Source organism: Ictidomys tridecemlineatus, chromosome 10 (genome assembly GCF_052094955.1).
Source record: "Ictidomys tridecemlineatus isolate mIctTri1 chromosome 10, mIctTri1.hap1, whole genome shotgun sequence".
Taxonomy (NCBI): Eukaryota; Metazoa; Chordata; class Mammalia; order Rodentia; family Sciuridae; genus Ictidomys; species Ictidomys tridecemlineatus.
Window position 1 is genome coordinate 121,236,678 of NC_135486.1, and position 24,008 is coordinate 121,260,685.

The following is a 24,008-nucleotide window of genomic DNA, read 5'->3' on the forward strand; positions in this document are numbered from 1 at the left end:
GGTGTGGCATGGATACTGTAGCACCCCAAAAGACACTTTTATTTTGTTGGTTTCCATAATGATGAAAAGAAACCTGTCCCCTTGAATCAAAGTGACCACCTCCTGTGTCCCACTTAGCAAGCCCGGCACTGCTCCTGACAACAGTCAGTAGATGTAGCCTCGGCTCACCTCATTTTATAGACAGGGACCCAGGCACAGGGAATGGAAGGATCACATGAGGTCTTCTGGTTGAGAAGTGACAGGGCCATGGTGTCACCAGGGGCTCACCCCAGAGCTCCAGCTCCTACACCCTCCCAGGGAACAGATGGAAACTTAGATTTTTCAGAGGTGAAAGAACTTCAGAAGTGAAAAGGAATCAAGTCTCCTGGAGTCACAGAAATCAGCCAGGCGAGGGGACATTGTTCCCAAAGCTAGCTGGGAAGCAAAGTCAGTGTCACGACTCACTTGGGTGCTCTTGGCAAACTAAGACATAATTCAGTATGAAAGACCCGAAGAGAGTTTCCCAGAGACGTCCCCTTCCTGAGAGCTGAGAACCCAGCACAGCTCTGTTGGTGTCTGACTGTCATTGTGTTTATGAGAGGAAACACAAAGAAGTGAAGGAGATCTCTCACTGTGAATGCCCAGCAGAAGGCCGGTGGCTTTGTTTGTTAGTTGGTTTGTTTTTAGTAGTAGAAGGACACAATACCTTTATGTTATTTATTTTTATGAGGTGCTGAGGACCAAACCCTGTGCTTCACAAATGCTGGGCAAGCGTTCTACCACTGAGCCACAACCCCAGTCCCCCAAAGGCCAGAGATTTTAAGGAGTATTTTCCCCAAACTTGTTTAATGTAATCTGATCATTTATAATACAAACTGAATAACATTTCAGGTTTAAAGTGTTGCTGTTTTAGGTTGACTTGGATCTTGCATGAGCTTCTGAACCTGGTCTGTTTTGAGATGTATCTGGTGATTGGAGAAGGATGCCCATATTGGAACATGGCTTTTGACAGTTCCGTCAGTTGGGCATAAACTTGGCTTAGATCTTTGGCCACATATTAAAAGTGCTTCTGGAAAGACCATGGAGTCCACCCTCTTGCTCTCTGCTTCTTGTTGGGGTTCCTGCTTTGAAGCCTTGCTCTCCTTAGAGCTCCCTGGTAGGTGGAGGGTGGTGACAGCACGATGGCCTCCAGTCCTGACTCGTGATCTTCTAATGGTAATTCCTAAACAGGGGCCCATGGTGTGGCTCGGCAGTAGAGCCCTTCCTAGCCCGGGAAGGAGGAACCTTCCCGATTCTCAAAAGTTGGGTTTCTGACCAGGAATCACACACTAAGGACATTTCAGGGGTGCTTTTGTTTGTCTGGGTTTTGTCTCAGTACTGTGAATTGAAGTCAGGGATATGTTACCATTGAACCACACACACACACACACACACACACACACATATAGTCAATGGACCTTTATTTTATTTATATGCGGTGCTGAGAATTGAACCCAGTGTCTCACACACATTGCTAGGCAAGTGTTCCACCACTGAGCTGCAACCCCAGCCCTGTTATTTCTTTCTTTCTTTTGGTACTTGGAATTCAAGCTACGGTTGCTTAACCACCGGGCCACATCCTCAGTCCTTTTTCTTTCTTATTTTGAGACAGGGGTGGGGTGGGGGCAGGATCTCATTAAGTTGCTTATTAGGGCCTTGCTTAGTTGCCCAGGCTGCCCTTGAGTTTGGGATGCTCCTGCCTCAGCCTCCCCAGTCACTGGGATTACTTGCATATATTGCCAAGTCTGACTCCCCTTTTCTCACTTTCAATGCTGTGCTGTGCCTGTTGCCCTTGCCTAGGGAACAGAGCTACTAGAAGACCAGTCAGAACCGCCCCAGGACTCTGCAGAGGTGGAGAACTTGAGCATGTGGGTAGTGGTAAATGCACCCCCAGGGAGAGCCAAGGCAGTGGAGGCAAGTGGGGCTGAATGTGGTCATTGCAGTTCTGTGGACTCCCCAGAGGTTTGGTTATTGGCATTCACAGGCTCCTCCTGATTACAGATAATCAAGATACAGGAACACACGCAGATCTCACCCAGGCTATGATCTGACGCCTAATCTCTGATTATCATTGATGACATGATATGTGTAAGAAGCGCGGGCTGATAAAAGCACCCAGGAGGGCTGCGTGCGCGGCTGTTGCAGCTGGTCTGCTAAGCTGTCCACACCTCCTCAAGCCTCAGTTTACCCTGTAAGGAAACTGGCAGGAGCTCAGGGAGTTTCTTTCCTGTAATACTGACTTTATTAGAGCAAGAAGATATGAAAACCGTCCCATTTTGATTGCTCCAAAAGAAACATTTTAATGTCTTTTCTTGAAAAATGCGTGTTTGCCTTTCAGCTATCCTGGCATTGTAGAAACAGCTCCAGAACAAATGTCCCGGAGGTCAGGGCCTCAGCTGGGTTTGTAACATCTTGTAAGCAATTGGAAAATCCATCTCCAAACTTACACCTTCTGAGGTGCCTTTTTCCCCTGACTTCTTGGGAGGTAGGAGGTAGTGATAGGAAAAAAGTCATTATTATCTACCTTAAGAAATACTTTCCTGACACTTTATAGTGCTACCAGCTTGGGAAGGGATAAAGCTAAAGAGAGAGTGCTTCTTATTTCCAAAATTAATTTTATTAAAGGGGTGGTCAAAGGATGCCATACAGCAAGCACCCCCTTTTTTCTCTTGGAGAGATTTTTCAGAAGCACCATGAAATCAAATAGTGATGGTTAGGCACCTTCAAAGAGGTGAGGAAGGGCAGCATTCCTCCAAAGCAATTTCCAAGTCATCTGTATGTGCAGCACATCTCTCCCAAGCCTGGTTCCTCCCCCTTTTCCCCAGCCACACTCCAGGTAGCAATGGCACTGGGAGGAACTGGAAGCTTCCCTACTGCTCCCCTCTTGGTGTGCGGCACCATCTAAGCCCCTCCCAGTTGCAGTCTGGGTCTTGCTTGCACTGGGAAAATCCAGGTAGCATTTCCTCTACCCCCCCCCCCAAGGAACCCCACCAGGATGCCTGGGTATGGAATTGGAACTCCAGATGTTGTCAGGGGGTCTGCAGCCTCCTGGTATGGCCTGGCTCTTTTCAGGGCCCTGTGGTTAGCTATTGAGTAAGGAGGCTGGGGCCCTTCAGAAGGGCCCGCCAGGCTGAGCAGAAGGGACCAGGATGTGTTCTGGTGGTGGAAGACCGTAGCTTGGAGAGAAGGGCAGGGTTCTTTTTATGATAACCGGGACCCCTTTTCCCTGGGGAGGCCTGCTCTGGGCTCTCAGGGATACAGTGAAAGTAAATGACAAGACTGGTGGCCACAGAATTCTCTCCGTATTTATTTGATGCATGTGAGAATCAACAGGCTCCACTTTTGTGGGTGTGAGGAGCACAAATGTCAGACGATTTGAGATATTGAGAGGAGGGGAGGATTTGTGAAGGGCCAATTTATGCACTGTTATCCGTGAAACCTAACAAGCTGTTCTGTCTCAGCTGCACTGGGATGGAGGGTTGAACAAGCCCTTTCTGTTGTTCTGACACGCGGACTCTAGTTTCGTCCCCTCCGTTTTCAACGACGAAATTATTTTGTATTGAGCACCTACTATGTGACAGGCCTTTTACATAGAATTGCTCCATGGCCCTCACAACTACCCATCTAATCTGCTCTTTGCAAATGTGACTAGTCTCCTCGCAATTCAACCCCAGGCTGCAGGCCTAATGGCCTTTCTCTGCCACGGCGCAATCTTGGAAGCGACAACTGCGGAGGGCGAGGAGCGTTGCAGTTCCCGCCGCGCCCGCCCGCGGGGAAAGCAGCCATGGGGACCAAGGGCTTGCGCCGCGGGGGGAGCAACAGCTGTCGGTGTCGCGCCCGGGGACTGCGCCCCCGCGGGGCCGACCCGGCGCCGGGGCGAGAGGAGGGGCGGCGAGGGGCGGGGCGCGCGGGGCGGGACGGAGGAGGGGCGGTGGCACCGGCGGCTCGGGCTCGGCGTGCCGAGAAGTCCCGCTCCGAGAGCTGCGAGCGTCTGGGAGAGGCGCGCTCCACGCAGCCGGGAGTAAAGTCCGGAGCGAGGGCCCTGCGCCGCGCCCCCTCCCGTCAGCGTCCATCCAGGGAGTCCACGGCGCCGGCGGCGGCCGCCGATGGAGTTCACTTGAGCCGCGCGCGGCGGGAAAGGCAGGCGCCCGCGAGCGGAGCGCGGGCCGGAGCAGAGCCAGCCCCGGGCGCCCGCCCGCCCGCGAGCTCCGGCCAGGAGGCGCCGCTAGCGCCGCGCAGCCCGCCCGGCGCCCCCGCCGCTGCAGCGCCGCCCGCGCCGCGCGCCAGCGAGATCGGCTCCAAATAAAGACTCCCGGAGCGGTTCCCTCCAGCGCCGCGGTGGCGGCGGCGGGCCCAGGAGCAGTCGGCCCGCGGCGCTGCTGGAGAGGCGGGACCGGCTGTCGGGGAGCCCGAGGCGGCCGCCGGGGAGCCGCCGCCGCCGCCGCCGCGCGCCCTCCTCCTCCTCCTCCCTCTCCCTCCTCCCTCCCTCCGCACATGGTCTCCTTTGTCCTGTCGCCGCCGCCGCCGCCTCGCTCCTAGCTCCGCGCGCCGCGGCGGCGGCTCGGGCCGCTCCTCTCCGCCTCGCCCGCCGGCCCGGGACGCACCTCGCGAGCCCCCGCCCGCCGGCCCGGCCCGCCGCGCCGCAGGAGCCGCAGGGAGCAGCGGGCGAGCGCGGGCCGGGCGCCCTCGGCGGGCGCGCTCCCTCCCGCCGCCCGCCAGGACTCGGCCGCGCTGGATGTGCGCGCGCGGCGCTGGCTCTCGGCCGCCCGAGGCTGCTGCTCCGGTTCGGATTTGGTTCGCGAGCATCCGCTTTCAGACTTTGGCGAGGAAGGAGCTGAGACTTGCGGACGGAGCCGGGCTGGAGTTGGGCGTTTTCTCTGCGTGCGTTTTGCTGGCTTCACCCCGGGCTCTGGTGATCACCCATCAGGAACCCTGCTAAGGACCCAAACCATGAACTTGGGGCTGACAGGACCGCTTAACCCCTTGCGACCAGGTAATGCAGCCCGGGGGGCGCGACGCGCTCGCCTGCTAGCCGCCCGGGGTCGGGAGGGAGGCGGCCGGGTCGGGGGTCTTTTGTTGCGCGGCCGGGCCCGCGGGCAGGAGTGGCAGGGCGGGCTGCTCGCGGCCGGCGCGCCCGAGCCCCCTGCGCCACCCCTCCTCTGCCTCCGCGCCCTCCCCCCGCGGCCCGGCGCCCGCCTTTGTACTTTCGGGCTCGGCCGGGGCGGCGGCGCGGGGCCGGGGAGCGGGGTGCCGGAGGGCGCGGGGCCGGGCCGAGCCCCGGGCGCCCCGAGGGGCCCCACCCGACTCCGGGCCGAGGCCTGCGCCCGCGCGGGCTGGAGGCCTCGGCGCTGCGCCGCGCGCACGCTAGCCAGTGGCGGCCCGGCGCCGAGGTCGGGGTCCTGGCCCGCACAAGGGGCCCAGGGAAGCGAAAGGAGAGCGGGCGCGGGCTCGGCGGCTGGTGGAGGAAGTCGCGCCTAAGTTTCGGGGAGGCTCCGCTCCTGGCTGCAGAGTCTGCCCTCCGCGGGCGCCGCCCCAGGTCTGCGGCCCCAGGGGTAGAGCGCACCCGCCGCGGGAGTCGCCGGGGGCGCGGAGGTCTCTCGCCCGAAGTCTCCATTCGATCGGTCGGACTTATTTAACTTTTCTTTAAACGTCAACTACGGTTTCTAGTAATTGTTTAGTTTCACGGGGAAAAACAGCCCCCATCCACGTACACAAAAAGCCCGGAGACGATCGGGTTTCCGAGCCCTGGCCTCGCCTCCGGACGCTTCCGAGCCGGCGAGGGAGGAAACCCAGCGGCGAGCGCGGGCCGTCACGGGCAGGGGCGTCCCGCGAAGGCAGCCGCCAGGCCCCGCTCGCCCCCGCGCCCCCGAGCTTCGTCTTGGTTTAAACTACCGAGGAGAACGATCCCAACAGTGGAAGGCATTGCAGACGTTTTTCCTGCAAATAACGAAAACGTGCCCACGATGCGGACCCAAGGAGCCAAACGATCGGTGCAAATGCTTGGAAAGTGCAAGTGGAGGAAAGTTCACCGCGGAGGGGTGGAGGTGTCGGCGGCTTCCGCTTCACGCATAGGCCGAGAAGCTCGGCTCTGCCTCTGGGACCGAGCCGGCATGACTTGAGCCACCTGCTTGGGAGAAGGGGATTCGGAAGCCTTTTACGGGGGCCAGAGGCCCACTGCGGTCACCATCTTCTGGGTGTTTTCCACGGAGGCCTTTTTGAAACGTCCCTTGCCCGGTTACAGGAGGCGGCATTTCAAGCTTTGTGACAAGTCAGTAAATTAAAGGGCTCAAAAATCTTTTATTAGGAGACACCCTCCTAAGCCTTCGCATACCTTGTGAGACTCACCTCCTTCATAACTTGCTGGTTGGCATCTTAATAATCAAGTCCTCAAGTTGGGTTCAGACAGAAGAACCCTTACCTGCCTATCAGGACTGCAGAGCCCCTTGCAGCTCACAATGGTGGCAGTCCAAGAAGGCTCTGAGTGGCCAAACAGAGGTCCTGCTCCCCCACACCCAGTGCAAGGAAAACTCTTCGGGTCCATTTCCTTTCCCTGCCTGTGTTTCTGCATATGCGGGGCCGTCATTTGTTTATTATTTCTTTGGGCCAGTTGGAATCCTCTTAACAGGCAATCCCTTAATTTTTAAGGATTATTTCAGCTTGGCAAAATGATTTAACATTTAAATAAAAATAAAAATAAAAAATCAGCTCCAGTTTGTTTTTTAAGCTATGAATGGACCAGCCATTTCAAGAGAATTCCGGGCCATCCTAACAGATACTTTTTCATTGAAGAATAGCAAAATATTCACATTGGGAAGTTTTTAGCTGGGAAACTCGTATGCTTAGAAATCTCCCTTAATGCTTCAGGATAACAACACCATTAGTGTCATTTTTGGTTAACTTGGTAGTCTTGATCTGTTTGATGCATAACTTGTCCCTCCCCCCATGCAACACTTTTTCTAGTAGTTGATTTTTGTGAAAAGCTACTGTGATATTTACTTTTATTTAGTTTTGTTTAAGATGTCATCAAGGCTGTCAGTGTACTTTTGTTTTTCTTGCAGAGGAGGAAAAGTCCAGGGTTTATTTTGAACAGTATAATTGTGTGCAGTTGAGTACTTACTCTGCACATTAATTTTCCCCCTCAATTCCATTAATCTTCTGAACTATCCCTATAGATAGAATATTAGAATTAAAAGAAAGGGAAAATAGCCATAGTAAAAATATTTTGTCATTTTTTAAATCACCTGCACTGAAAACAGAACGTCTCCCCGATATGCACTGGAATGTCTCACTCAGAGTAAAGAGGAAAAACTAAGCAGAGTATCTTCTTTGTCCCTAAAAGCTGGCCCCAGAGTGAGAAAGCACTGTACCTCAGATCCCGCTCCCAGTGTCCTCACATTGCATGCCTTCCTTTGCGTGGCTTGTGAAGTGTGAAGGAGGGTGTTATGCCTTTGAGTGGAAATATACCTTAAAATTCTTGTAGCACGTTGCTTCATTTTTATTTTTTCAAGTCCTACAAATATTCAGTGCTTCTGAAACATTCCAGCATTTTCCACTAAACCGACTTAAATGTTTATTTTCCAGAACATCAGTGTATAATTTAAATTGGCTTTCGTCTTGCTATTTAGACAGGCTTATTTCGCTTTCCTCAAGCCACTGTAATAATTAGCAGACATGAGCTGTAGAAAATGGGAAGGGACTCATGCTGGTGTCATGTAAAGTGATGGGGTCTGGGCAGGTCGCTTGTGTCTGATCATAAACTCGTCCTGGTGACTCTGAGAAACAGGGATCTTTAGGTTCATCAGATGAAAATTAATTTCTGGGAGTATTGGCTGACACTTTAGTGAAAAAAGCTTAGCATTAAATAGTAGGCATTTCTGATTTGTGGAGAAAATTGAAAAATAGGCATGTCTGCAAGTAGCATGCAAAAATACCATTTCCAAAATAATGATCTGTCAGCGAAATTGGAAAATCATTATGCGAATGAGCTGAATTGCTTTGTGTATCATCTCATAGAAACATGTTTTGCACAGATAATATGTCTAATAAGGACACATTTTTAAAAGCAGATTTTTTTCTCCAGCAAATAGCTGCACTGCAGCCCTCTCCAGCAGTTGGCTAGCACCACCTTGTGGATGATTCGGGAAACGCTGCTCTCCCTGTTAGGCTGTCCTCAAAGGAGTGAAGTAGTTTAAGGTGGTGGTATTGATGATGGGCCCACAGTGTCAACAGCAGGCCTAACCCTTTCCTCCCCTTCTTGTTTTTCAGGCTTCAGATGCCAGCTCTGAAAAGCTCTTCAACACTGTAATTGTGAACAAAGGTAAGGCTCCTTCATTCTTCTGAGTGGTGGCTTTTTTAACGTGAATCTCCTTGTTGTCCTCGTCTGGGAGGAAAGGGAAGGACACCAGTGTGGTCTTCTGCTTTTCCTTCTGAGCTGCTGTTCACGTTCTGTGCTTATGCTTGAGACAGATCTGAACGTTTATGATGCATTAAGAGTATCTTAAAAGAACATGCTGAGTCCTTGGGTGGGAGCCCACTGCTGCCCGTGTGACTGTGGCCTCTTGTGGAAACTGCAAGCGGGAAGGTCTCTCAGACGTCCTAGCTTGGCTGTGGCTTGCCAGCTCCCTAGCAAAGGGATTCAGTGGTCCTCTACAGTGCCCACTGCGGTGACTGACCCTTGGTGCTTAGTATTCACAGTTCTGCGGCCATAAACCAAGCCTTACACTGCTGTGGGCTTTCTGTAAAGTTAATAAACGAGCAAGAGGGCAGAATTTAAATATGCACTATCCCCATTAATTTCTTCCAGTCCTCTATCTAGAGTAAGAGAGGCTAATGATATAGCAGTACATTAAGGGAGGACTTATCTTAAATCATTGCCAGTAGGCTTCTTGGCAGTTTTCATTTGTAGCAGTATTGTTGGAAATAATGAAATTTAGGGAAGTCTCTAATCATGGGCTTTGAAGGTGTGTAATTTGAAAGGTATAAATTATACAAACTATTTAGTCTTTGCTTTTCCACTATAGAACCTGATTTAGGGCCTTGCAGGATAATTGCTAAATAAAGAAGATGGTCTGCCTGTGATAATTTCTCTCTGTCACACCAGGGATCTTGGTAGCCCTGGATAAGAGTGGCTTCTCTTCAAGGGGACTGTGAGGCCATTTCAGCCTTCCGGGTGCCTTGGCTAGCATTTTTGTTAGCTGGTTAGTAAGATGTTTCCAAGTGCAGTTATTTTGACTCCCAGATTATTTTGGAATTTGAACCAACTGCAATTTTAAATAGTACATTATGTTTAGCATTCCCTTGAGGTGTGTGTGCTCATGTGATTGCTGTTACTCCCAGAATTACTGTCATATTGAATTTTATCTTTTTTATTGCATAATAGAGTTCCAGTTTTATATTTCATCATATTTTTTGATGGACTGAAAGTTTGTATAAATTTGTTATCCATAATGCTAAAAGCCCTATAAAAGAAGATATGTGCAGTTCCTAGCAGACAGTGCTCATGCGTAAAAATACATAATTGTTTACTGTCATTTTGATGAGGGAAGAGCCTGGGAAGACATTGGGGTGTCCTGTGAGAACTCAGGGTACCAGAGGGAGACTGAGGCAGGGGAGGGCACCAAAGAGGCTTCTGGGACTCCTAACCTGCCCAGACAGCCAGACAGGACTGAGTCTTTTTTTTTGCTAATTTGCTATTAAAAGCTTTGGAATGTGTTTCCCCTTCCTGGGGCTGCCCTGAAGGCGCTGGCTCTGGGCCGGCCTTGGGCCTCCCTGGCCCTGAAAGACCCCTCAGGGCTATGGAGAGGGACTGAAGAGCTGCACCCCTGCCCCCCCCCCCTTCCAGTCAACCTTTCCCACATTCTTATTTTTGTTTACTTACAGAGTGTGATTTGTGGCATCTATTTGGTTGTGAATAGTCATCCCCTGACAGGGCCCTTTCTTCTGAGCTGCTTTTCTGGGGGTGATTTAGTCGCCTTGAAAGGATTAAGGTTTCTTTGTGTACTAAAATCAACATAGGCTTTTTCTAAGCTTTGCTTGGGAAACCATACACAAATAAGCATTTTAGTTGATGGCAGATTATTCCTTTGCCCCTTATTTCCATCAAAATGGCCTTTCTTTTCTCCTCCAGAGTTTCCCCTTAATGCCTTATGCTAATTCTTGTTGGTAACATGAATGACAAGAGCGGAATCAGTGCAAATCCAGGTGCTGCAAAGTAGACTGCCCCGGTACCGCACCCCTCCCTGGAGAGAAGGCAGTGCAGGGGGAGCTGAGGGGGAGGCCTGGGCAGTTTTGTTAAGGGGATTAGTATTCAAACTGCTAAATATCAGGAAAACAACTTCAAAAAGAGATTCATTGTGCAGCGATAATGTCAATAATTGCTTCAAGACAGGTGCAGAGTCTTGTTCTGTGCTTGGGTTTGGGTCTGTTTCTGCTCCGGGTAGTGCCGGTGTTTACTGGATGGATGGTTGACAGGGCCTCCAAGGAACTGTCAGCTCCCAGCACATCAAGTTCAAGTTCTCCTGCAGAACAGCCTGCCTGCCTGAGAGTCAGGTCTGCTGTCTCTGTCCGGTGTCTTTAGCCAAGAGCAATAAAAAGCCTTGCAAGAAAGGGCAAATCTACACCAGGTAACAAACACTGCTGGAAAAACCTTCAAGGCCTCAGCGTGCTGAGCAGTCTAAGGACAGTGTGGGGGAGCTGACACCGTGTCCCTCCATCTGGAGCATCTCCCTCTCAGAAGCCTGGCAGTATTCTGGCCTGAGAGGAGCGTGGCTTTAAGCTCTTGGTGAGATTATGCTGGCAGAGTCGGTTCATAAAATTTCCCTGCAGGAGGGCAGTGCTAATCTCACCAGCTGATTGTGGGGAGGAGGCTTTGACATTGGGCTTTACAGTCCTGGAGAGGATGCTCTGGGCTGAACAGGACGGGGCTCAGGTCCTGTCTGTCTGCTCCTGAGCCTGAACCGGTCATTCAGCCCCTGTTGGCCAGGATTGCCAGTCATGGTGAAATCAGCCCTGGCCAGCATCTCTGGTGGGGACAAAACACTAACTGGAAAGGGCTGAAACGAGGGCTCAGGGAATGTGTTTTCTACAACTTGTCCGAGGACCTTGTTTTGACTCCCATGTTGTAGAGTCCATTCGAGGCAATGGAGAACCAGTCAGAGCTTTCCTTCCAGGTGTTCCAAACATGGCTTCCATGAATGCCTTGTATTTCCTGTTTGGAAAGAAGCTAACCAAGCAGCACGTGGTTACATGTGCACACAACACGCAATGCAGTGCGAGGCAGGGAGAAGTTGGGCCTGTGCATTGTAGGGATTCATGCTGTAGACATAAAAAATAGTTTAATCAAGGTCATGGCTGCCTTATTTAATCTTTATGTGTTTAAATGTTTACAGGATGTTCATGTGAATTTTATGAATCCTTCTGTCTTTGTGACTCAACCATCTGCCAAAGAAAAAATTAATTTTCCCACTGAGACAGAAACAGAGAAACTGACTTACAGTCCCTATTTAGCAGGACAAACTGCCCTAAGAGCAACAGGATGCGCACCCCAGTTTCTGGAGCTTTCATTCCTAGAGGGACTGGCCAGTGCTTCTGCCCCTTCTCAGGTGCTCCTCCCTGTGGCCTTGCCACTTTGATGTGTAGTTAAGAGCAGGAAGGAGACTCTAGCTGCTTGCAGTCACACTCATCCTGCTGGGTGATGAGTCTCTTCTCCAGTTCCTGGTGACTGAGAGCAGAGCCCAGAGGAGGAGGGAACCGAAGGAAGCCCTCGTGGGAGGAGGAGCAGCGAGTGGTCAGGTGTTGTGGAGCCTTCTGTTCTCTGGACTCCAGCCCTGAGGGGGGCCCAGGATCCACACTGGGAGGAGGAAGGCCCTGAGCCACCTCCCTTCCTGACTCCTCCCAGGACTGATCAGCAAGCTAGGCAAGCCAGACATGGACCCTGCGACTTTCTCACCCCTTCTTTCCTCTACCTTTGTCTCAGGTTGTAGACTTGGACCCTCCTGGTCAAAGGCCCTGAGCCAGCAGGGAGGGAGCTGTGCCCAGCTAATGGGCATCTCTGGGGGGCTAGAGTGGGGAATAGTCCAGCTGGGAAGGGGTCCTGAGTTCTGCTCCCTCCTGCTGTGAGCACCCTCCTGGGCAGGACCCACCACACCCGGTCAGATCAGCCCTGGGGAGACTGAGGGGGTGCTTCGAGTGGGTGCTGTGTCTCCATGATGAGCACCACCTGGAGCTGGAGCTGACTCTGCCAAGGCCTGACCACACCTCGTAGTGGACTGTGCCCGGCCTCCTGGGCTGACTCTCTGCTGAGGGTTTCTCAGGGGACTCAGAGGAGATGGAGCCCCAGGTTAGGCGTGTCCATTGCATGTATGGCTTATCAGCATCATGGAAAGAAGGTCTGACTGAAAAATAGCCCGAGTTCTGAGGAAAGAGGCGAGAAACAGGTTACCCAGAAATAGTGCCGGCTTAGAAACTAGGCGCCTGTGCATCCTTAATGGCTGTGACACCATTTTGTAAGGTTTAGACATGAGGGAATTCCTTGGTTTCTCAACAAAAAATGATTAAGAGTTCCATTACCACCAGAGCCGCCATTGGCTTTGAGGAAAGTCCCTCCCCCTGGAACGATTCCAAGTGCACGGAGATACTGCTGTGGACTGTGGGCTGGCTTTCTAAGAAAACAGATGGTTTAGACTCCAGAGTCCACATATAAAGAACACAAGGGGAGTGTTTCCAGTCCTCGTGGTGGCCAGGTACAGATAGGCATGCAGGACGAGGTACAAGGATCTTCCCGTGTGCGCAGGAGTGGACAGGCCAACCTCAGCTCTATGCACTAGCTGAGCTTTTATCACCTCTTAGATCCCAGCTAAGGGGACGCTGGAGCATCACTTGTCTTGATTTTTCTCCCCCTGGACCTTTTCTGTGCTGCTGGAGCGTGTTCCCTGGGGTTTTTAGGAGAGGGAGATGTCTGGTGTGTGGAGAATTAAATGGTGCTGAAGGGTAGTTGGTGCCTGGTGGGAGAGAAAGTCCTGAGCGCCTCCTCCCCCTGAAACTGCAAGTAGCGCCATCAGCCCCTTTTGTCACAGAAACTGATCTTCCCTTGGAAGCAGCCTCTAGACAGAAGTTGCTGTGTGGAGTTCTTCCTTGAGAATTCTTGGAAACAGATACTTTGTTCTGTTGGTGCGAAGCTTCCAGTAAGAGCCTAGAACTACTCCATGTTGTGACGAGTGTCTCTCTCGACCTGTGTCCCATGGTTGCCGCCGGTCCTCCTGCAGAAGGCCTGCTGCGTGTGCAGGGCCTGGGTAGAGCAGGCTCCCAGCGCTGCTCTTCTGGCGGAGATGGACAGTGCTCCATGCAGAGGATTTCCAGGTGTCTTTGGGGACGCACTCTATGTTTTCCAGGGGGAAGGCAGAAAGCTAGATCCCAAGCCCAGATGCCCTGTACCTGCTTGGGAGCCCATCAGAGTGTAAGGGACACTGGAGGCCCTGTTCAAACTCCCAAGCCCTGCGCTTGTTTTATTAGTGATCACTGGGTCCTCGGAAGGAGCCGCCCCAGCTTGGCAGGCTGGCTGAAGGCTCAGGTGTCAGCCCCTCACCCTGTCCTGCTGGCCTCCAGAGTCATACACCCTTCCTGGGCGCCACTGTGATCAAGAAAACAAAAGCCTCAAATCCATCCTTAGACCTTGAAGGAAGAGAGTTAAATGACCACAAGGGCCCTTCCTGGACACTGTCAAGTACTGGTCAGCTCCGAGTGAAGGAGGCCTGCACAGACCCACGGCCTCTGATCATTTCTGGTTTCTGACAACTGCAGAAAAATGTTGTTTTCTCTGAAAATGTATGTTTATTTAACTAGGTTTCTTTTTGCTTCACAATCTGGATTCCATTCAGTCAGTTACCACTCCAATTAACTAACAATTATTTAACATTAACAGTAATTACAGACGCCAGTTAAGCGCCTACAGATGTCAACTGTTAGCTTTGTACCTAATCACTCAATGAAATGGAGAAAGTTCAACAAACATCAATTAGCCAAGCAATTAGTATGAGTTAGGAAAGAGCATGTTATCATGTGTGAGCTGATTCAATTTATTTTATTTTGGCAGTAAAACACACACAGGCAAGCGCAGTAAGTTCCTCAGATAAGATACAACTCCATTGTTTCACAGCTTACTAAGAATTCTTTCCTTTCCCGTGCACAAGTCAGACACTCTTGCCTGGAATTTATTTAACAAACAAAATTTGTCTCAATTACTGGGAAAGCCCAGCAATGCTCAGTCTCAGGAAGCAACTTTGGTGAATTATGGACCCAGTGCACACACTGGACGAGAAAGTGCCAGGAGCCCTCAGAGGAGAAGATGATTGATTCCCACTCGAGTAATCTGCTCCGTGCATTTCGGATTTTTACCAGTTTATTCCTGAACCTTTGGAGCTAGTGCAACAGTGATTTTATTAATTTCATGGTGCCTGAACTTTTGCTCAGCTGTCTTTTATTTAGCCTGGAGCCAACATGAACGTATTTTTACATCCTTGCTCAGTCTGTGCTTTAAAAAGCAGAAACATCTCTCTGTTGAATTCTGCTCCTGAACCTTCCAGGGAGACTCAGAGGTCCTCTGTCCCTCCCCCTGTCCCCCGTGACTCCCCCGCAGCTCCATAGGCTTGATCTCTGTGGACTGGCTGAGCCTGTCTGGATGTACTGGGAGGGTACGTTCTAAGGCCCAATTACACGAAGTGGCCCATGAATTGGTATTTGGAGACTCATTTTGCCTCCAGGAGGAAAGAAAGCTGGTCACAAGAGGCGGTGTCTCTGGCTGTCTTCCTAACCACCCCCTGAGGCCTGTGGGTAGGAGTGGAAGAAGCCAGTCCCTTGGGGAGTGCTCTCTCGAGTCCCTGTGGGTCTGATGTGCAGGATTTTCCATTTGAGTAAGCCTCTCTGCAGGAACCGAATCCAGGAGTTGGAAAATAAATACAGTGCCGCTGGCATGGCTTAGGGTAAAACGTCACCTTGCCCCTTGGGCTCTCTGTGGAAATCATTCACTGGTGCATAGTGGCCCAAGTACCCGCGAGGTCTTGGCCCTTCTGATTAATAGGCCTGTTAGTCGGCCTTTGTACATTTTGCTACAGTAACAAAATAACCTCCAGTGTCTCCTGGTGGTGTCAGCCAAACATTGGCATGTGCTAGACATGGGCTGGTGCTGCTGGTGCGGCTGCCTCCTCCTCCTGGGGCTACCTGTGTGGTAATTTTCCTGGGAGACTGGACAGAGACAGCCTCTGTACCAGGCCTTTTCAGGTCACAGCCATCGCATTGGCCAGAGCAGGTCACATGGCCAAGCCTGTCATCAGTGGAAGGGAAAATGCACAAGAGAGGAGGGTCCTCAGGGACACCTGGAAGGAAGGAAAACAGTGCAGGTGATGCTGTCACCTGGGGCCCATTTCCCAAGGCCAGGACCTGCTGCTGGTGCAGACAGAGGGTGCTGCACCGTGGGGTGGCTGCAGACCACTGGCTAAAGACCTGTTCACCCAGGCTCCTTGCTCCGCCCAGGCCCTTGCTCAGTCCCTGTCGTCTGGATCACTTAAGTCCTCAGAGAATTAACTGCTTCCTTGTAATTCACCTGGCTTAGCTTATTGCTGGCTTTGAAGGACTGTGGGCAGAGCTGCTCTAGAAGGCAGAAGTGACTTCCAGGATCTGTGAGGGACATCTGTGGACTGGCCAGACGTTTAGCTCTTCATGACTAATCTGAAGAAACTTGGTCTGCAGCACTGGCACCAGCACTGTAGTGCAGAGTAGAGGTGTTGTAGGGTTGAGTTAGCATGTAGGCCATGGGTTCCAGGTGGACACAGGCACAGGGTGGAATCTTGGCTTCCCTGCTTAATAGCTGCAGGACTGGGGCTACTTACAACTTCTTAGCATCAGTTTTTTCTTCTGTAAAATGGGAGTAGCCAAGCCTATCCTAGTTTCTATGAGGATTAAATGAGATTATTATATAGAAAGTGCTTGGCTGCTTTGTGCTGTATTTTGATGGGGTCATATACTTGGCTGAGCACTTAACAGGCATGACCTCATCTACCTTCACAGCGGCTTGTCCATTAGAAAGTAACTTAGAGATGGCATCTCTACCCTGTGTGAGGGTGCTGGAGCTCTGTGGGGACAGCCGGCATTCATGGAGCACTTGCTTTTTGCCAGGTAGTGTTCTAAGCACTCTTCACATAATTCACTCAGTTTTCAAATAAGGAGGCAGGATCAGAGTGAGTAAGTAACTTGTGCCAGCTTACACAGCCAGTTAGTGGTGGAACCAGGTCCAGCTGACTCAAGGCAGGTGCTCCTGACAGCCATGCTGTGCTAGGACCTGGGGACACAGCAGAGGGTCAAATAAAGGTCTCTGCTCTCACTGACAGGCGAGCAAAACAGGTTGGTAAATAGTGGGACATAGAGGAAGTTGGTGCTGTGGGAGGGCACAGGCAGGGACCCCCAGCCAGGCGAGGATCTCCTCAGGGTTTCCCCACACCTTCCCCAGATAGCTCATGTTCTCTGCAGGGTGGCAGTTCCCACCAGGACTGTCCAGCACCCAGGAGAGCTCCCTCTGTCCTGTCCACAGAGCTCAGCTTTAGGCCCCCCCAGTTCCTGGCCTTCAGAGGAGGGTCCTTCTTCCAGCCTCTGCTCCACGCCCACTCCCAGGCCTGCCAGTGAGCCCTCTTTGCCTTGCCCCAAGTTTCAGTGGTGACAATCGGGAGCTCACACAGGGGCATTTCCCTTGCCACCACCACGCAGGCTCAGGCCCTGATCTGTGCTGGGGCACGTGGGGCCCAGCTGCTAATGGGGAGCCGCATTCTAGGGCGCTCAAGTCTGCTTCTCTGACCCTCGTAAACCTTCTCTTGTAAAGACGGAGGCTGAGAGCACATCATTGCTTTTCTAAGAGTCCTTCTGAAGAGGGAAGTGTCTCAAGTGTGCCCGTTAATAGACTGATGTGGGAGGCGGTTATATTTGGATGCCTTTAAAAGCCACTTGGAAAACATTTTCCCCTCTTATCTATCACCTTTCACATCTCTCAGCAGAGTAACACTAAAACCTAATTTTAGCCACGATGACATCATTTTCTCATTATCTGTTTATAGCCAGGATGGGTTTTCCATAGTAAATCTCCTCTCCCTGACTGCCAACTCTCCCAGCCTCCTGGGCCCATCTCTTCAGGCTTCTTACCAGAAAACTTCATCCAAAACCTGGATTTGACAAGCAGTCTTCTAAAACCAGGTTTGTCACCTGCTAAATAAATGATATCAATGATTATTCCATTTATTCCTTCAGTTGGCTTACAGGAGAAGCCATGTTGAAATTGATCCTTTCACTCAACAAATACTGAGCACTGACCACCTCGCAGGGCTCTGGCACATGGCCAGAGCAGGAAGAGTTTCAACTGCTTTCAGATGCTGAAAGAAACTTGCTATCCCCTCCCCCTCTTTGTATTGTTGGTTTGTTGGTTTGTTTTGGGCAGTATTAGGGATTGAACCCAGGGCCTCCACTTGCTGGGCAAGTTTCTTTCAAACTTCTTAAGTGGTGTCATGGCAAAGAAGTCACTTACTAGTTTAAAAAAAAAAAAATAGTCTTAAGGCTATTGGGAGGCAAAGCTGATCTAAGATGAACCCTGAAAGGTCAGACACCCAGAGACAGACCAGCCCTCAGGGGCCTGAGGAGCGCGTTACCTGCGAGCCACAGTGTGCCAACCTGAGCTCTCTGTCAGCTGAAACCTACCCCTCGAGTCTTCTGCTCAAGATCAGCGCTGCTGTTATGTCGGCTAACTAAACGATGGCCAGGACTGGGGGAGCTTTAAGGGTCTGTGGGTGGGTCCATCCATTGCCTTCTTGCATGTCTCCTCTGAGTTTGATGCCTACACACTGGACAGGTTGGCACACTTCAAGGATACAAGACCCAGGCACCTGCACACAAGTTCTTGTCCCAGTGAATCTCAGCATTTGACTTGCTTTTCTAACTGTAACTTTAAACAATGGGGTGGACTCTGAAGTTCCTGTGGTTGGAAGGCCGATGTCTGGGCTGCAGTGTTCTGTCCCCCAAGAGCTGCCAGAGAGTGACCTGCACTGAAGGATGTAGCCCCAGGTACTAGTCAGGTGGACTGACTTCAGCCCGGGCAACTGAGGGGTCATGAGATTAGGCCTTTGGCCCCTCAGGAGGGACTGCTGCTCTGTAAGGAAGATCTTAGGGGCAAGAGATGGAGCCTGGGCACGAGGGCATAGGAGAGCAGCATGAGCCTCCATAGCTCAGGAGCCAGCTGTTAGAAAAGCATGGTGCCCTTTTCCTGCCCGGATGGTGCAGACAGACGGCCTCGACTGCCTAGCGAATGTATGGCCCTGTCTGTAGGAGACCAGAGTGTGGGCGCCTCAGTCCTCAACTTCTCAGGTGAGGTGACTGGCATCACTCCCTGTCTCCTAGGCAGGCATTGCCACGGGGAGATGGGGGAGTGGGGCCGATGCCAGAGAAGGACCCTGCCAGGCAGTTTCTGTTCTGAGGTGACTACTCGGGGGAACTCGGCTGGGCATCTAGGTCATGGGGCTGTCCCCACCTCCTGTCGCCTTGAGCTGGCGGGCCCGCCCAGTGTCAGGACCCTGATTCTCCCTTGTGGTCCAGCTCTTCTTACTGAGCAGTCTTTTTCTTGCCTACCTTTGGCTAAAAGGCGAGACAAGGTGGACTTCATTCTCTCAGCAGGACCTTGCCGCTGCTGGACTTTAGCTGTCTTCTCCTGTGTCTGTTAGGAAGGGTCTCAGGTTCCCTGAGAGGTGGCCCAACCGGAGTCCCAAGTGAGCCTGAGAAGGGGCAGGGCAATGCTGTCATCACAATCCACGGGCACCTGCAGGAGCACCCCCTCACCTGAGGTCAGAAACCTTGGAGAGGAGGAAGGCCACAAATGGCACACAGTGAGGACCTTGGGAAGCAAGACCCTGGCTCAGGGCCGGGCATGGCGCCGGGGCTCTGGTGGAGCATTAGACCACAGAGGAAACTCATGGTCTTGCTCTTTTGCGTTTGGCCTCGGGCCAAGTTGCCCTGGGTAATGGACTCTCCCCAAGATGTTAGGCATCAGTCAGTTTGGTTTCTACTCCAGGGAAGGAGGACTCCTGGCTTCCACAGGCATCAGGGGCGACTCTCACCTCCACCCTGGCTCACATGCCCCAAGGAGTAGGCAGTTGACAGAATGACCCCTTGTGCTGTTTGGTCAAGACTCTCCCCCAGAGTGTGCCCTCAGGTCCTGCGGATGCCTGGGTGGAGCCTTCTGCCTTCTCAGGCCCTTCAGGTGGAGGGAAGAGCTCCTATATCTCCTCCTGTGTTAGCTCCAGACCAACTTGAAATCTGCCTACTCCGAGGGTTTTGGTGTGTTGAAAGTTAGGCGACTTTCCGAGCTTCCCGGCGCCTGCCAGGTATCTTATCCTATTCAAATACCCTAATTGCTGCTCGATTCTCGCGGCACATCATCCTAGCACCCAGCTGACAAACCAGACCTTCACCTGAGGGCCTCATTATGCTTTCTGCCTGTGCGTCAGGCCAAAAATACCTCCCCAGTACCTGCTCGACATCCTGGGCTTCCAAGTGACAAACAAATAATTGGGTGAAACAAACCCTGGGCGCCGAGCGGCTGCCAGCGGAGTGGAGCACGGAGAGTCCTCGGCAATCACAGTCACGGCGCTGCCTGGTTCGTGTCAGAGCAAATCTTTGAACAGTGGGTTCTCCTGACACCAGAGAATGACAGCTTTGGAGGTGGCATGCTAGTTACTGCTGCAAGTGAGGCCTCTCATGTGCAGCGTGACAAGCGGCTGTCATTCCCCTACAGGAGAACAACTGACACCCTGGCGTGGGGCGGGCAGGAGGCAGACCTGCAGGGCGGGGCGGGGAGAGTGGCCCAGGTTCTGGTGGCCATTTGCATTATGGCAAAAGCTGGCTCCCTTAGCCCCCCACGCTGTCCCCTTGGGCTTCTGTTAAGCCTGTGAGAAAGGCTGCAGAGAGCCTGGCCGGGAACTTGGGGCACTGCAGGCCTCCTCCTCCCTGCCTCCGAGGGCCATGACGGTCCTGGCCCAGGACTTAATTTATAGAGCGTGGACAGGCAGGTCTCTCCTGGTGAGGAGCCCACTATTGAAGGGGAAGGACCGATGAGATTCAGGTGCAGGGATGGGTGTGGGCCCCTGGTTCTGCAGTCTGGCCCCTGCAAGATGGCTCCGCAATACCAGCCCCCACGTCGTTAGGTGTGCAAGGCCTCAGGGTGCTCCCCAGGCTCTCAGAATTGGAGATGGCAGGGGCAGGGCCACCCTTTGCTCAGGGAGCCTTCTGGGTCCTCTGAAGCACACAGCCATGGTGCAGGTATGAGGAGGAACACCAGGCAGCCGTCCACAAAATCCCTCCCCGAATGCGTGTGCTGTTGAACCGTGGATAGGCGTGGCCCTTGTTGGGCATGTATCTTTGTCTTTTTCTTTTATATGTCAAATGCAGCTGATCTGTTGGATTCCAGCCTTTGCACACAGTAGCCTGGTGAGCAGGCCTACTGTGTGCGTGGCAGAAGCTAGGCCTCTAGCTGGGCCTGTGTTGATCTGAACAAGGCTGGGAACCATGACCTTGGGCCAGTGTCTTGCTGAGCTAACTTGCCCAACGACTTCCCAGAGAAACACCGTTCTACTCAGTTCCTGCTTGGCAGATGCTGCAGCCGATGCCACGGGCCACCTGCAGGAAGGAAGGGTCAGCACAGCACAAGACACACAGTCCTGGGCACCAGGGCTCCACCCCCAGGACCTGGGCCACAAAATTTTTGTAAACAAGGTACCAAGCAAATTCTTTATCAAACCATGGCCGTGCAGGACTGGAGAGTAAAGGACAGCAGTGTTGAGACTCCAAAATTGTAATCATTAAGTTGAGTTTTCCAAAAAATGTCATAGCAGTTTTGCACATGACCTAATAGGAGCGCTTCTCTAGATGACTCCAGGGGTAGGTGTTGGCAGCGGTGGTCCTCAGCTGGAGCCACATCAGAGCTGCGGTGCAGAGGATTGTCAGGACAGATGGCTGTAACCCCAGACGGTTCTGTCTGGTGGGTCAGGGTGAGGTGCACGAGCTACCAGGGGAGGCTGAGATTCACAGGTGCTGATGCTTTCCAAGTAAATGCCGTTTCCAGTATATCTGAATTCAACATTGGCCCAAGGTGTATAGAATGTGAACATTACACAAGAAAGTGAGTAAGATTGTGAATATTACACAAGAAAGTGAGTTTAATGTTATCAGGAATCACAAGCTTCAAAAAATGGAAGCTCTCAGACCTCACTGGGCATGGAGAGCATTGTCCGAGTCGCCTTGGCCTGGTCCCGTGATGCTTAGGAGATGGGCACACTCTTTCTCTCCCTACAGTGGTGTCTCCATGTGACTCGGGTTCCGTGCTGCTTGGCCCTGTGCGTGGCTGTGCCCTTCAGTAGAGAAAGGAGCTGTGTGTTGTTACAGGGCAGGTGTGCAGGACCCCCAGTGGCACCTGTGCCCCGCCGTCCCCAGTGCCACTTCCCACACTGCTCACATCCACACGCGCCCGCCCTCTCCCTAGCCCCTGTTCCCCAAGTCTCTGGCTGGTTACATGAGCTAGGTCAGCTGTCCTGGAGGCTTTCATATGCTGCAAGCCCTCGTGGGGTCACTAGCTTGTTCCTCTGTCCCTTGTATGTGTTTTCCAGTTTTTCTTCCTCCCCCTGTAGCTTTTACGAGTGCATAGTGGTTGTGCAGAGTGGTGTGACTTCTTGTTAGGTGTTTTCAATGCACACGGTGTAGCTCGGTCATTGTCCCCCAGTATTCCCCTTCCTCCAGCCATCCTCCAGGTACTACTCTGCATTTTTGTGGGACCCCCGCACAGCCTCTCCAGCTTCCACATATGAGAAAACAGGTGACCCTTGATTTCTTGAGTTTGGCTTACTTTCTTAATGTTTTCAAGTTCCTTTCATTTTCCTGTGAATGACATAACTTCATCCTTTACGGGGGACTGAAACCCCACGGGTACCCCTACCGTGTTTTCCTGATCCCTTGGCTGGTGGTGGACATGCAGGCTGGCTCTGTGCTCTGGACATTGTGGGGATGCAGTGCTCTGGCCATTGTGGGGGTGAGGACTTGAGTTCTGCAGGATGGGCCCCCGGGAGTGCTGCAGCTAGGCGCAGAGTTAGGCTCCCCCTCTGTGAGGAGACTGCAGCTGGCCCGCTGACCTGCTGACCGTGGGTGGGGCCACAGCTACGTGGTGAGCTCAGGCTGAGGCACTTGACGCCTGCATCGTGTGGCCAAGCCTTCCTCCAGAGGGTCCTCTACAGACAGCCTGCTGGATCCAGGCTTGGATGGCTGGGAGCAACAGGGGCCTTGACCCTTTCTGTATTTTTTGGCTGAAGTTCATCAGCAAAGCACATACCCTCCTCCGCTGGTGCTCTTCTCGCAGGATAGTCCATACATCTTAATATTTCCTTTCAGTTGCAATGACACCCTGCCACAGGCCCCGCCCTGGGACTGAGGGGCACACAGGAAGCGCCAGGCTGGAGGGCTGTGCAGGGTGTCATTTCTGAGCCACTGTTACTTACTTATTTGCTGACTTGTTTATTTTCACTGTCTTGAGATGTGGTCTCACTACATCGCCCAGGCTGGACTCCAACTCCTGTGCTCATTCTTTACACTGAGCTGCACACATGTTTCCCAGCCCAGAGGCAATTGTTCCAAAAAGATCCTCACTACCACACATGCTGAGTGGACCCCATCATACCCACCTGCCTGCTGCCCACCATGGTGAGGTTCTGGTCATCCTTCCTCTGTTCCACCCTGGACTGCAGAATGTTCTGGTAGAGGAGCAGGTTGCCCAGCTGAGGTTCAGCTCTGCCTCAGCTGAACCCTCAGGGCAGCCAGAGCAGGGTCCCCACCCGCCCTCTCATTGGGGCCGCTCCCTGCATCTGGGGAAGACCTGGAGCAGCTCCGTCCCTCTCCCAGAACCAGGAGACTTCCTGTGGTCTGGGCCTCCTTCCATTTCACCCACACTTGGCCTGCCCTCTGCCTCGCTCCTTCTCAGATGTGCTGTATCTACAGTGTCTTCAGAGTGTCCTTGGCTTTAAAAACAACCACAAAAGTACCAACGAGGTCCAGTCCTGCTTCTTGAAATTCTTGATCCAAATAAACTTTGGACACTTTCTCACACCACTTCTGCAGAACATCCTGCACTGCCTCTCTCTTTGGTGATGATTGAGTGGCTGTAGGATCTACCATCCAGACCTGGACACTTCTCAGAGTGAGAAGGACTGTTGGTAACCACTACTTGGGGATGACAGGCATGACAAACAGACTAAGACATATGTCTCCTGGTGATGACCAGGATTTTCACAGGCTCTTGAGGCGTGTGGGTCCACTGGCGGTGATGGCCAGCATGTGCGGAGGACTTGCTCTGCACCAGCATTGTTCTGACACTGGGCATAGACTGGCTCTGGAGTCCGAGGCAGCTGGCCCAGGTGATGTGCCTCACCAAGGACTCTGCTCCCCAGGCGCACCACCCCCAGGGGCCAGCAGGACTGCGTCTTGTGAGTCAGCAAGTGCCAATCGAGTCGAAGAAATTGAGATCGAAACCAGAGCATCTCCTTGCAAAGTGTGTGGGGTACGAGACTGCAAAGGGCCCCCAAAGGGGAAATGCAAGGGATCCTGGATTGGAGCGACTAAAACACTCAGGGTCACTCCAGGGGACTGGGCTGCATGGAGTAATCCCACAGAGACAGAGATACCTTTTTCTTTGGGTCCTCTGACAGCTTCTCTGACCTTAGGGGGTCCCTGACAAGACAGAGAGAGCGCCCCGCTGAGCCCTTGTATTGGGGAAAAGCCATTCAAATGAGGCAAGGGGTCAGGTGGGAGGGTGTTGAGTCTAGCTTCTTGATGTCTGCCATCACCAAATTGACTGACAGCTAGGAAGGCCACACCCAAAGGCAGAGCCAGAGAAGGGCGTTTCCACGGTACATTCTATCCCAAACTGG

At 52.5% G+C, this 24,008-nt stretch overlaps 1 protein-coding gene across 7 annotated transcripts in view; it reads left to right on the forward strand.

Annotated features, from left to right (window-relative positions):
* The window catches only part of Auts2 (activator of transcription and developmental regulator AUTS2), a 1,065,696-nt gene that overhangs the window by 981,599 nt on the left and 60,089 nt on the right, over window positions 1–24,008 (forward strand). For all 7 annotated transcript variants that reach the window (XM_078023939.1, XM_078023943.1, XM_078023942.1 and 4 more), the window contains one exon: window positions 8,284–8,335. In XM_078023939.1, coding sequence (XP_077880065.1) covers window positions 8,284–8,335 — 52 coding nt within the window. The remainder of the gene's footprint in view (window positions 1–8,283; window positions 8,336–24,008) is intronic.